Source organism: Dermochelys coriacea, chromosome 8 (genome assembly GCF_009764565.3).
Source record: "Dermochelys coriacea isolate rDerCor1 chromosome 8, rDerCor1.pri.v4, whole genome shotgun sequence".
Lineage (NCBI taxonomy): Eukaryota > Metazoa > Chordata > Testudines > Dermochelyidae > Dermochelys > Dermochelys coriacea.
The window spans coordinates 79,238,426-79,252,446 of record NC_050075.1 but is presented as its reverse complement, the minus strand read 5'-3'; the positions used below and the strand labels follow the sequence as shown (position 1 = coordinate 79,252,446).

At 40.8% G+C, this 14,021-nt stretch overlaps 1 protein-coding gene across 2 annotated transcripts in view; it reads right to left on the bottom strand.

Annotated features, from left to right (window-relative positions):
* DDAH1 (dimethylarginine dimethylaminohydrolase 1) overlaps window positions 1-14,021 on the bottom strand; it is a 97,186-nt gene that overhangs the window by 23,175 nt on the left and 59,990 nt on the right. For both annotated transcript variants that reach the window (XM_038414418.2, XM_043520099.1), the window contains 2 exons: window positions 1,387-1,486; window positions 64-137 (listed from right to left, as the gene is read on the bottom strand). In XM_038414418.2, coding sequence (XP_038270346.1) covers window positions 64-137; window positions 1,387-1,486 — 174 coding nt within the window. The remainder of the gene's footprint in view (window positions 1-63; window positions 138-1,386; window positions 1,487-14,021) is intronic.

Below are 14,021 nucleotides of genomic sequence, written 5' to 3'. Positions count from 1 at the left end.
TAGTTTAACCCGTTTCTCTGGCCACAGAAAGCAGAAGTCTTATTGCAGAACAAGTGTACAAACCTTAAATGTGTCAGCCAGAATTTCTGCACCACGTTGATTTGTCCGTTTTGACAGACCCACAAAAAATTCCCTGCCTGAAATGAAAAGATTGCAAAGAATAGTAAAGACAAAACTAATGATTTTTTTTTTATTTGAATGGCTGAAAAATACACGGACACCAACCATATCTAATAATCAGAACATATACATTTTATAAATAGGCCAAATTTGAGATGGAGATGTAATATAAAGTCCTTCACAATTATCAATATGAGACTTAACTGTGGCTTAAAAAAAAGTCTAGTAACAAAACTAACTAGAAATGTAGCTTTTAAAAAAAATGCATCTTGCAATTGGATGTTGAGTCTAATTAAATTCTTCTTCTGGTGAAGAATGATAATCACTGTAAATTATACACACAAACAGCTCCCTTTCCTTTAAAACTTTGCAGTGGTCAGAAGATAAATGGAGAGAACAGCTGTGCTGGATTAGTAAGTCACCGATTGACCTTCTGTTCCTCTTCTGAGATTTCTCCCATTCTTGAATTTTAAACCTCAGTGATAAAGACACAGCTATCTTCAAGGTGCTAGGGAAACAGATACTGGGATCTGTAACATAGTAGAAATGCCTTTTTTTTGGTTGCTTAGTCTGAAACAATCTTGTTCCCTTTGTGATTAAGGCAAGCAACCTGTCTATTGTGATGGTGATCAAAATAAACAGCCTCATTTATCTCAGACAAGAGGCAAAATGTATACCCAGCCAATGTGAAAAGATACATAATGGGTTTAACTATGTAAAAATCAGCATCGGTATCTTCCTCTTTGAATTTGTTCATGCATATAACTTGAGTGGCAACACCATTTCTCTTCAATGTGACATCTGGCAAGCAAGTCTACTTTCCTCATAAACTACAAATGCACTATCCAGTGTTTACTCAACGAGCCAACCACAATTACGTCTGAATCAAGCTTTTATGATTCCCGCAAACAGGTCTGTGCAAACATGGCTGCCAATAACAAAAAATATGAAATGATGAAAATAACTTGACTGCTGAAAGCCTTTTCTTTATTAGTAAGTAATACTTTACAAGCTAGGTGAATTGATTAAGGCTTAAATACACATGATTTGTATTTTGTCTACTGCTACTTCCATTATTCTGCATTAGTCAGGAAATTTTGCATTCAAAAGACATCTCTCAAACTAAAGTGCCGTGCCGCCGTTTGGTAAGCAAATGACCTAATAAAATCTTTACACTAGTATAAAGTATAATATTTATTAATAGAGACCAGATAGTGTTAAATTTTCCATGCAGTCCAGAAAAAAAAAATCACTTTAATACTGTACCTGTAAATAAGACATCTCCACCATCTAAGGTTGCATTTTCATCTGTCATCTCTATAATATTGAGGTTAAGACTTTCTAGTGCTTTCTTCATTGCATCAACCTGTTTAAAAGGAAGTAGTTTAGAATCTCATTAATGTTTTTAATAGTGGAACCTAAACCAAATCACAATAGGCATTAGTTTAAATTTAAAAAAAAGAGGAGGGAGCCAGGTAACTATTAGTAAGACAAAGCAGATGTCCTCCATCCCACCAGGTCCTGCCAATCTCAGATCCCAGAATCCCTTCAGGGGGCTCCAAAGCACCGAAGGGATATGTGTGGAAGTGAGTAGCAAGAGTCACTATCTTTTGTGCAGACACTACGAAGGGCTAGAACGTGCCCATTATGCATGTCAGCTCCAGTCCCTCTCCCATGCTAATCCTTCAGTGCTACAAAAAAAGGGTTCCTGTGGCCTCGAGTGAAAGAGCTATGGCAGAGAGCTGGCATTCCCTATTTCTTCACCTCCTAGTCACAGGGTTTTCTTGTCCATCACCCATGGAGGCAGAGATTCTGACTTGGTCTCTATCCACTAAAGGAAAAGATACAAATCAATCAATTTAATTTTCTTATCTGCATCTTTACTGATTATTGATGTCTAATGCCTTGTGTTAATGAGCTCTTTGTATTTCTGTAAATTGTGGGCTCAATTCTTCCCTGAGTCTGAGTGCTGCTTAATGATAGGGGAAGCATGGAGCGGAGGTGTCAGAAATCTAGTTATGGTTTCCCCAAGCCTGCTCCAAGCTCAGAGCAGCCAAGAGACCGGTCTAACTTACAACACTGGTGCATAGCACTTTATGCTAGCGGAGGGCCAATATAGTAGAGATCTCCTCCACCATGCCCCTGACATGTTCTTTCTTCCCCAAATATTCTCCCTATGTTGGAGTAGGAGGAAAGAGTGGCTGGTACTGAAGCCATCTCCACTGATTGTACTACAAAAAGAAAAGGAGTACTTGTGGCACCTTAGAGACTAACAAATTTATTTGAGCATAATGAGCTTATGCTCAAATAAATGTTAGTCTCTAAGGTGTCACAAGTACTCCTTTTCTTTTTGCGAATACAGACTAACACGGCTGCTACTCTAAAACCTGATTGTACTACAGCCAGCTATCCTACATATAGGTTATCACCAGCTATACTACAGCCAGGATATCCAGCTACAGCCATCCCCTTTGTGCCGCCTGTGCCAAAAGAAGCTTATAAATGAAAAATCCATAAAAGGTGAAGATAGGGTTGATAACATGCTACAGGAACTACAGCTAATAGAAAAAAGGAGTTATTCCACAAAGCCCTGATCCTCTTCAACAGTGTACTTGGTATTCAGAGAAGCTTGTTCATTATATTACACTAGAGTAAGTTACCAGCCATTAAGAAATGTGGAAAAGACACCGAGTGTGTCATGAAGTTCTCTGTTTCAGTTCGGTCCTGGATCTGCGTAATCTGGCAACTTAAACATTTTTAGAAGAAATGAGAGCGTTCCAACATGACTGACACACACATCACAAACAGAAGTGAACAGGAATGTGCAATATTTAAATTAAACAGAGTGATTATGAGAAGTCATGCTGAACAACATTATTTCAAGTACGCTTGGCAAATTATAACAAACCCAGCAGACTCAGTTTGCTGAGTTACAACTGAATACAAATAAGGAAATGCTCTGTTTTTGCAGTGTTGTTGAAGCTGAAGGTCCCAGGATATTAGAGAGGCAAGATGGGTGATAAAAGATATCAAATATATTACCTCACTCACCTTGTCTCTACATTTTTGCAAGTCTGATGGTCTCACAATTTCAATAACTTTACAGAAAACAAATACTAGAATACAGAAAATACAATCTCATCTTTTTTCTAAAGCTCGTGTGAAACAAGCTGTTGGACCTACATCTAAGACGACGACCCTCTAATTCCCATGCAGTTCAAATGTACTGGCTATTCAAAACTTACATCTAGTTACATTCCTCCAATATCATGTGACAGTAGGTAACACACTGGCTCCTTCTTGGGTCCTGCCAAACCGCAATCAGCACAGGATCCAAGGCAGAGGGGTGATCCCTCATGTAAATTACAGCAGCCTCAGTGCCGTTGTAACCTGTGTTCAAGCTACCATGGCCCCAAAGGGGCTGTTCTGGCAGCTGGGAATAGCTAGAGGGCAGAGGTGCTTCAGCCATGCTTACTCTTCCCGGACCATTATCCCTACATCAGGGCTGTGACGTAAGAGTGGCACAGAGCTGCTCTACAGCAAATAGGGATTCTCCCTATATTTGGGGATGGAGATGGGGGATGCCAGTTATGATGCATTTGTGGCCACACTAGGCCACCAGACCTATATTGTAACAGAGATTTGGGCCTATTGGCCTTTTAGATATAAAGGACTGAGAACCTCTGCACATGGAACTCCACTGAGTTTACTAGGAGTTCCATGCACTTAGGGCAGAAGGCTCAAACCCAGAAGCTGGAACTTGTCTTGTGCACACATTAACATGTCTATTCTGACTTATCTTCAGATTAGCCTCAGAGATACTTCAGGCTGAAATGCTGCACGTAAAAAGATCTCCAGCCAGGAGCAGTGGGTGTTTTTTGTTTAGCTGGTTTAAGATTTAGTGTGTGATGTGTACCTGCTTCAAAACACAGTGCTTAATATTCCTCAGTCTTCTATGACTTTTAAATATAAAGGGAAGGTTGGATCCTTGTGGTATTTTTAAAATAAATGTAAAACAGGTGAGTTAACGTTCAAAATTTGGCTATTATGCAAGGACTGTAATTTGTTTCATAACTTCCATGCACACTGCTACAATGGCCATTGTACCACTGATTGATACTGAATTTCTTTCTTTGCCTCTACAGCATGGAAGTCTTTTCGACGTAGGCACAATGTGCAGAAGGGGAACAGGGCACAAATGAAGAAGCTTGTTATAGGTGAAACAGCAGGTGTGGCATTATTTAAGATACCAAATACAACACCACATGGATCTGGAACATAAGCTAGAGTGAAACAGACCAACTAACTTGTGACTCCGTGCAATGCTATCCTGGCACAAGAATAGAAGCACACAAGAACTCAAGTCACAGGCAGGGAGAGTGACTAAATATATACATAGCATAGGATTACAGAAGGCAGGACACCAAACTTCCAATCCTCCCACCCCCACAGCCTGTTGTGTAGTTACACATTTATAGTTAGTCTGCTGTCTCAATTAACTTCCAAAAAACCGTAACAAAAACAAAAAACCCATCAAGTTTCTACATGGAGACACTGGCCTTGCTGAACTGGGGCAGGGCACAGACACTCTCAAAGCAGTGTTCGTTCTGGAAATTGAACAAAGTGGGTTCCATAAGAAATAGAGCATCAAGGTCTGGGTCACCAAATTCTGCTACATCCAGGGACACGTGTGCTCCCCCAAGTATCCAGCCGCCTTTCACCCTCTCATTTCTTTGGTACCTCTCCTTTCCTTCATTCTTCACTCCCAAGTTCCTGCACTCCAACGTTTTTCTGTCCTTGTTCTTCTCCTCTGCTATCACTTCTTGCTGGTTTCCTTCCTTCTGGCTCATTACTTTCTCCCTCCCCACCGCCACCACCACTCCCTGTATCTTTGACCATATTCCTCCACACATCCTCTTTCATTCCTACACAAATGCCGCAGGTCTTCAAGCTTCTCTCTTGGGCTGTTTAAGGGCTAGTTCTGTTTTCAATACTTTTTGCCACGGCAAGCAGCCATGCATTTTGGCTGCCTCTGTTCTAGAGTAACATGCAAAACAGAGAGGCAAGACATAGTTCTTTTAATGGAAAACTTCACAAAAGAAGGGGTCTCTGTCCTGTCCCTCCCCCCCTCCCCAATATTTAACCTTGGACTAGGAGTTTTGTTTTATTTTTAAAAGCGTTCCCATACAAACAGGGCCACCTCTATCTTTCATAGGGCTCAGTGCAAAAGTAGGAAGCAGCACATACCTGCTTTCACCCATAACCACGTCCACATACCTTGGCCCTGCAGAGCAGCCTTCTGTATTTCATCCCTGAAAAATCACGGTTAACTGCTCCTCCCTGCCTAATCAATCAATCAAATCAAATCTGGGGTTCTGGAGACCACTCCTATTAATCCAGAGAGCCAGGAGGTGGAGTCAAAGGGCAACTTTCCAAGAACAGAGCAGTAGAGGGCAATTAAGGAACTCTATACCTGTTGATGCCTGCTGGCACCAGAATCAGACAGGACTGCAGGCAAGAAATTACATAATCAGACAATTAGCAATCTGTGTGATTGGCAGAAAGTGTTGAATGTGGTTGCATAGAGGCAAATGTTACCACAGATTGCACAGATCCAGAGCTGTCACTACACATCAACTCAAGCGAAGACACTACCATTACAAATAATAAATTTTGACATCTTTCTACATGTTACAGAGTGATCTGAAGACAAATTCCAGATTTGTGGTGGTTGAGTGTTGGATACAGATTTCCATATTTTTGCATAAATGTGTCTTGGGTGGAATCCAGATCCATGCAAGTTAATGACAGGTCTGTTTGTTTTTTGCCTTTTGTTGTTAGGCCTATTCTGAAGGGCCCTATTGTAGAAGAAGAGGATTAGTAAGCAACATCCAGATACATATATTAGGCCTTTTCAAGTGATAAGATGACCTTCACGTGGGTCCACTCCATCTTTGTCCAAGACTGCCGCAAGATGAACTAGCCATTTAAGACAGGTTTCAGAGTAGCAGCCGTGTTAGTCTGTATTCGCAAAAAGAAAAGGAGTACTTGTGGCACCTTAGAGACTAACAAATTTATTAGAGCATAAGCTTTCGTGAGCTACAGCTCACTTCATCGGATGGGTTGCAGCTTATGTTTAAAGCCACCTCCACCCACCCAAAAAAAAAAAAAAAAGTATCGCATTCTGGGGTGCAATCCAGATCAGTGAAGGGTTGTGTCACGCTAGTGATGTGCCTCCTAACCTGGGCCACTCACAAACATGCAGGTCACATCCTCAATGACTGTGTATAGCTGCAGCCCTGGTCCTGCTGCTCTGACCCCAGTAGCCTGTCAGCAACACTCCAGCCACACTCTGGCTTCTACCAGCCTTGGTTACCACTTGCAGAGTGACCCCAACATGCTCCCAGCCCAGAATTTTCCCCAAACATGTGTTCTGCACTGCCCAACCCTGGGCAGTACAGATATTAGAGGTCTGTTGTCCCTATAAGGAGTCAACATTCAACAGTCTGCTACTGTAACAAGAGTTACCAACAGGTCAGTTTAAACACAGCACTGGATTTGTTTAGATTAAAAAATAAAACAAGTTTATTAACCAAAGAAGATAGGATTTTAAGTGAATTGAAGGATCAGGTATTAAAATCAGAAATGGTTAAAAGACAAAGATTAAACACCTTCTAGTAGCTAAAACTTAAGCTAGAGTTGTTCAAGGTAAAATCTGAACCACACGTTCCCAGCAACATGGCTGACCAATTCTCAGGTCAGGCTCTCCCCCCAAAGTCAAAGGGCTGGTTCCTTTGTCATCTTATTGGTGTGGGGGGGGGGGGGGAGAGGGTGAGAGTGAGAGATCTATCTAGGGTATATTTGCCCCCTCACTTTTATAACCCAGTCACCCTTTGAAGTGGATTCTTCGGAAGGTTACTCCTCAACCCCAAGTTTATTCAAATAGTAAAAATGGCGACCTGGAGGTGAAGAAGTTAGCTCCATGCTCCTTCTCACCTGTGCTTGCTGAAATGCAGATTTGCCTGATCTCTTGCCATTTCCCTCCCCCCTGCTGTTTCAAGGATCCCATTTACTACTTATATGTAAATTGAGAGACATATCATGTTGCTATCTACATTTCACCACGATATTATTCACCAGCAAGTTATTAGTTTTCAAATGATATCTCACAAGGCATATTTTGAACAAAGATTATTACAATGGTGTGTGTAGGGTGTGAATCTGGGGTGCTTTCAGTCACAAAGGGTCATATGACAGAGCACATGGACTCAGAACCAGACTTGTTGAGAGATAAGGGACAGGGCATGGGCATTAAGAGAAGACACTCCAGGAAGCAGCAAGTTGTCTAAGTTGCTCCACAGAGATTCTCAGTAGTTCCCGGGCTGAGGGCCTGGGGAGGCCAAGCTTGCACAAAGCAAGAGTCAGCTAAGAAGGCTGGAGGGGCAGCAAACTTGTTAGAAGGAAAGCCTCAGTAGAGACAGAACTAAAAACCTTGCACCAAGAGCTGTGAGCCAGCTAGGAAGGCTGGATGGAAGATCTGTGTTTCTAACTTGGTAACTAAACCACATTCCCAAAGGGAAGGATTATTGAGAAAAGAAACTCACAGAGTGAAGTTTCATTAACTGGAGAAGGAGAAACAGAGCCAAACAGCAGGGCCTGAAGCCAGATGCCAGGAGAAGATATTTCTGTGATTAGAGTACTCCAGATACCACACCGATGCAAGGTACCTTCAAATATTAAGCAGGTGATTCAGAGCCAGCAACCACTGCCCCAGGAATGGCTAGTGTTGGTTGGGAAGCATCTGGAGGATGCATTGACTCAACTCATTCCTAAGTGATTTCCTATTGTGCCCCAATTGTAACTGAAGGCTGCCTTTTCCAAGTGGAATGCCTGTAGAACACCATAGGCCTTTCCCTGGAGTGCAACCTCCACAGGTAGGGCAGAGGAGAGGGTTATAGTTTGAACCCCCAATGCCGGTAAGAATGGTCAGGCCAGTGTGCACACGGGTGCTATTAAATAAAGCTCCTAGCTAATGAGAATATCTGAAAGTAAATACTGACTCTCGATCTGCTACTTGAGCCAGATGTACTTTTTAATTACCACATGCTGATTACAACTTAACCATCAGGCTGTGACAGAGGCACTGTGCCATGTGTCTTAATTTAGTTTATAGGGGACAGCTGCTTAAACATTAAAAAAATTAGAACTAGAAGCTGAAACAGTAGAAAGCCAGTGTATTTCATTTTTTCTCATGATTGTTCCAGCCTCCAGCAGTATATGCCCAAAGATGTTTTTTCTATGTGACAGTTTGGTACCAGCTTCGCTCATTTTGTATTTGCAGAGATCTTAAAAGCCATTACTGCCCTATAGACATTTTATCCATCAAGATCTTTTCTCATATATATATATATATATATATATATATATATATATATATATATATATATATAAATATAAATATAAATATAAATATAAATATAAATATAAATATATAAAAAAGCCAATGGCTATTTTTAAATGCACTTTTTAGGTTTCCAAACATCCAGTATCAAAATACAGTCATCTCTGTATTTGAAGTATTGCTCATGAACTGAGGGCCTACATACACCTGGAACATGACAAGTTACAGGAATATCTTGCCACATCCATCTCCTGGATAACATGCCAAACACGTCCCAAACTACTGTTCACCAAAATATCTATATAATGCATTCAATACAGAGTCAGAAATCAAGAGAGTGGGAAAAACCGAAAGAATGAGGAAAAAGGGGTGAAATTGGTAATCAGGTGAATCAACATTTTTCACCAAACATATTCCTGAAAAGTCAGGTTCCCAAGAGGAATTTCTTGTGTAGTAAAATAACGCAGGTTTACATTAACACGATCAGAACAGTATTCTCAATGGATTAAATAGTCTTGACCAGTTTCTTCAGTGTACTGAGTATAATAAACAAGATTTTCACTGCACAGCAGACATGCATGCTTTTCACAAGCAAATGTAATGCTCAGGAAAGATGCCAAAATTGACAGCCCTGGAAACGAAAATCCTCTTTGTAGCACCACGGTAACTCTGAAAGCATCTTCATGCTGTGATGCCCATGCATGTCAACCCTGACCTAGAAGTTTTCATGCCCACTGAGTTTTTGGTTTTTCAGCCAAAGGTACCACCTGTGGTGATGTTTAGCTATCCAATAAGTGGATAAGTATTGTGGTCTCAGCCTGGGACCCAGTGCATTTAGTCAGTCATAAAAGCATCCCCAAATCATGATGAATTAGTCACTTCTCAAGAGAGCTCCTACACAAGAGGAGCAGGGTTGTTACAGATCAGATAGAATCTGTAACAAATGGGTTATCTTTCCTTCATTAGTTATCAACAGCAAAAAACAAACAAATGGCAAAGATGCAGTATGATGATGCTTTGCCCTTCATTTCCCCCTCCAAAACAGTTTTGGTTTCTATTTTTAAATCAGAGTTGTGTTTTTCTGAAATGCAAAATTTTCACAACAGAATAGTTCTAGTATTTGATAACGATGAAAGCAAAAAGTTACAGGTCAAACTTTGTTTTACGAATAAAGCACCAAAAATTCTGTTTACTCCAGGATAGAGCTGAATAGAAGTTTGCTGGACAAAGTCCTCCTTATAAGACAAATTCTGAAATGCACAAAGATTTGTGGAAATGAATTCAATAATAAATAAAGCACATTCAATATAAAACAGGTCCATTGCTTGCTTCCACCATACTACCCAAGAGGAAAGGCTGACTTTCCTCAAACCATCTCCCTTCCATGAAGGCTAAGTCCTCAGATACAGTCCAACCGGAATTTTGACAGGCAAAACAAAACCAAACCCTACTCATCTTTATCATTTTCAAGTTTTCTGTGTCATTATATGTCAGCTTTAGATTTGATGTAATACAATACTAGGATTTTATAACTATACCGATTAGTACATCAAGTGGCTGAATGTTAAAGCTTTTATGCTTTGTGTAGTGATTTTTTTTCTAATAAGCACATTCCTACTGTGAGATGGCATGTATCCAATCCATAATAAATCTGGTTGAGAGACAGTGGACTTCAGCCAGTTCAGTTTCAAGGAAAAAGGACAACAAACATGTCTGACATTTATCAAAATCTAATTTCCTCACCCCCTGCACTTTAAAAATGGAACCCATTACACTTCAGATAGATGGGCTTTATCATCAATTATTGTAACTGATATATACAAATCCCTTGCTTCTTCACATTCACATTTAAAGTACTTTAAATGGATGCAATTTCTTTACAAATTATTTATTGGGATTCTTTTTTCTAGCCATGTTCAAACAAATCTTTTCAAAATAAGAAGAGAAGTGAGGAATTGAAGGGAGGAGGGAAATGGTCACTGGTACGATTTTTGAAAATCCAATGAAAAGAATAAATAATAATTAATTGTGAGATGGGCCTGAACCCAAACACTCAAAGTTCTAGGAGAAATATGGATCCAGATCTGAACTTTATGTAGCGAGTCACTCCTGTGTATAGGAGAATTACTTTGCACTTGGGGTGAAATTCATCCTTGTACAGAGCGGCCAGCCCAAGGGCTAGGCACCACTTAAGCTCTGAAGTACCACTCTGCAGGAGGATAACATTATCTTTGAAGAATACTTTGGCAAGAACCTACTGCTGCGGAAAAACTATTGAAGTTTTCCTGCCTCTCCAGAAAGGCCTATGGTGTCAAAACAAAACCAATGCTGAAGAGAGGTTCATTATGGGTGCCTCACACTAAATGTGCACAGTGACAGATGTTACTGGTTCTCAAAAGGAATTTTTGCTGTGGCTGTGCACGCAGCCCCAGCAAATTCACGGTGGCCACAGTTTTGACAGTTAAAATATTATACTAGTGACACTCTAGTCACATGGATATTTGGAAGAGTTATGAAAATAAAATAATAAATCTTTGCAATGTAAAGAACAATTATTAATAGTATCACCTTGGGCTTGGGCTGCTGCTGCAGACAGCTGAGACAGTGGTCATGCCAGGGAGCTTGGGGGCCAAGAGGAGGAGAGTATTACTATAATACTATTTCAGAGTAGCAGCCGTGTTAGTCTGTATTCGCAAAAAGAAAAGGAGTACTTGTGGCACCTTAGAGACTAACAAATTTATTAGAGCATAAGCTTTCGTGAGCTATTATGCTCTAATAAATTTGTTAGTCTCTAAGGTGCCACAAGTTCTCCTTTTCTTTTTATAATACTATTAATACTGTTACACAATGATCATAGGGAGAACTATTTTCAATTCTATAGCATGCTTTATCAGAAAATCTTAAAGCTCTGCCAATGTAGGAAAACATTCACAGTTTACTATTTTTACACTTTGGCAGAGATTAGAGATTCGCACAAGGTCACACAGCATGTCAGCTGCAGAGCTGGGAATACCCGCAGATCTCCCACATCAGACCTCAGCTCTCACCAATGATTTGTTAAGTGATGACAGTGTGTTTGGCCCTGTACAAAACACAGTCCCTGTCAAAGGGAACATACAGTTTAAGAGCCACTAAACTACATTCTCTCCCTAAATCTAATTCTCAGATGTGGTAGATTAGCGTTATTGGGCCTGATCCTCCACTCCATTGCACCTTGTATTGCCATTTACAGCTCTGTAAGACAAGTGTCACACTTACAATATGCAAAGGTTAAGCTATGGTATCTCTGAAGTGACAACTTTTTCTGGAGCCATTAGCACTTTGCTCACAAAGTGTTCTTTCAGCAAGCCTCTGAGTGAAATTTATAATAAGTGGTTATGGACAAAACAGGGGTTTGAGGGAGGATGGATTCTGGTTTTGCAAAACTAAATAGTGTGTAAGTGTGTGTAAAAGAGTCTGATCCAGTTCCCATTTTATCTGAATCTGCTCAGTTTGAAGACTAAGGGTTTTCCCCTCTCTTCCTGACAAAGGTTCAATGTTAGGTCATTGACATTTCAAAGCAAACCAGGCAACACAGAATAGTTTGGGTTTTTGAAAAACCCAAGTGGTGGTTTTTCTGGACCCACTAGCAGTGGTTTGGATAGATGCCCTTTTTTATAAGGATCTCTTTAGTGGAGGGGGAAATGGGAAGGTTTCAGCTACACCTCTCCCCTGGGTCTATCAAGGACAGCCATTTATTTCAGGAGGACATTTGGACATAGGGCAAAAGGAACAAGATATCACTAACTCTAAAATGGCAACTCTTCAGACAGGCCATGCCGCAATACCTTGTACAAGTGTAATCATATGTTACTCACGTGCCAAGTAACATGACTAGACACTGTGTACCTGGGAAATCCCCTACCAGTCACATCAAAGACTGATCCTTAAAATCACCCAGCACCCACTCAAACCAGATTATTCAAGTATCAGTATATAATCACTACATATGGATAATCCAAGGGGCTAAGTCATGTCATGCAGCAACACTAGGAAGAAACATATCAGAGCTTTTTCTGAGCTCTTTCACTGTTGCTCTGTGTGACCCTAAGAGCATCCCAAAGCCAGAGGACAGGGGTCTCCCAAGTATCTAGCAGTGGGTCTCAGCTGGCTTGACCAGCTAAGTGTACCCTACTCACCGTTGTCATAATCTGTATCTAAAAAAGTGTCCCGTAAGGTATCATATGTGAACTGGTGACATGCTAGTCATTAATATTATTACGTGGTATTTATACATGTGATATATGAAAAGCTATAAATATGTGCTGAAGATACGTCCTCAAAATGTGTTTGGCAAGCAAAGTTGAAGTTGCCCCACCCTTGACAAAGGAACATGATCCTGTCTGCTTGAACGGGTCTCCAATGTAAATTGAGAAAGAGGAGACAATGAAAGTAGCTTTACGCAGAAGGTACACAAAGCCATCACACTACCAAGTGGTGGTGGTGGTGGGGGGGGGAGATAGCCTCTTAACTATCTCAACAGGAGGAGCCTACAAACAATTAATGTAGCATCAGCTCCCTGTGGACATAGCAAGCTGAGCCCAAAGGAGGGTTCCCTGACTTTGAAAACATAAGTAGAGAGAAAAAAGCCATTTTGGCACCCTTTGCCTGAGAAGTCAAAGAAACCAAGCACTTTGAGCTCTATGTGGTGGATCCTGGCCAGCAATGCTGGAAGAATAACTGGTGAGAAAAACTTCTTTGAACAAAAGACCCCAGGTTGTTGAGTTTTATTCTGAGAAGCATATTTTTACTTTTGTTTGTTTGCAACCATTTTTATCCTTATACTTGGTATCACTTAAATCTATGTCCTTTTGTTAATAAACTTGCTTTATTTTTACCACAAACTAACTCAGTGCTTTGACTTAAGGAGAGGATTTGTCAACTCCAGTTAAATTAAGAAGCTGCTGTGTACTCTCTTAAGAGGCAGCAAACTTAATAGATTGTGTTGGTGCTACAACAAGAAGGGCGAAGCACTGCAGAGACAGATATTTTGGGGGGAGAACTCGGGGCTGGAATGGTTATTGAGGTCGCACTAGAAGAACCAACGAGATGGCGGAAGCCAGGGTGTGAGCAGCATGCTTTGTCTGCTGGCTGTTGGTGTCACAGCTGTAAGCCACAGCAGCTCAGCTGTTAAGGGATCCAGAGTTACCAGGCATAGTCTCAGGTTCTCCCATACAACTGGTGGTGACACTGAGCCACAGCACTAGCCTGATAGGTCATGTCCAAGCTCCGTGATGTGCTAAACACAACTATCTGGTATCCTGTGGTTTGTGCCAGTATCTGCTGTCGAATGACAGCTGATGTGTTTGTTGTTTCTTTAGAGCATCACTAACACTAGCATTTATCAGGATCAAGAAGTTCCCTCTTTTCTTTCTGAGAAGGACAATGCACGTTCCATCTGATCCAGCAGGAAGATATGGTATACGCATTCAGTACAACACAAAATGCATTGAGCTTAACT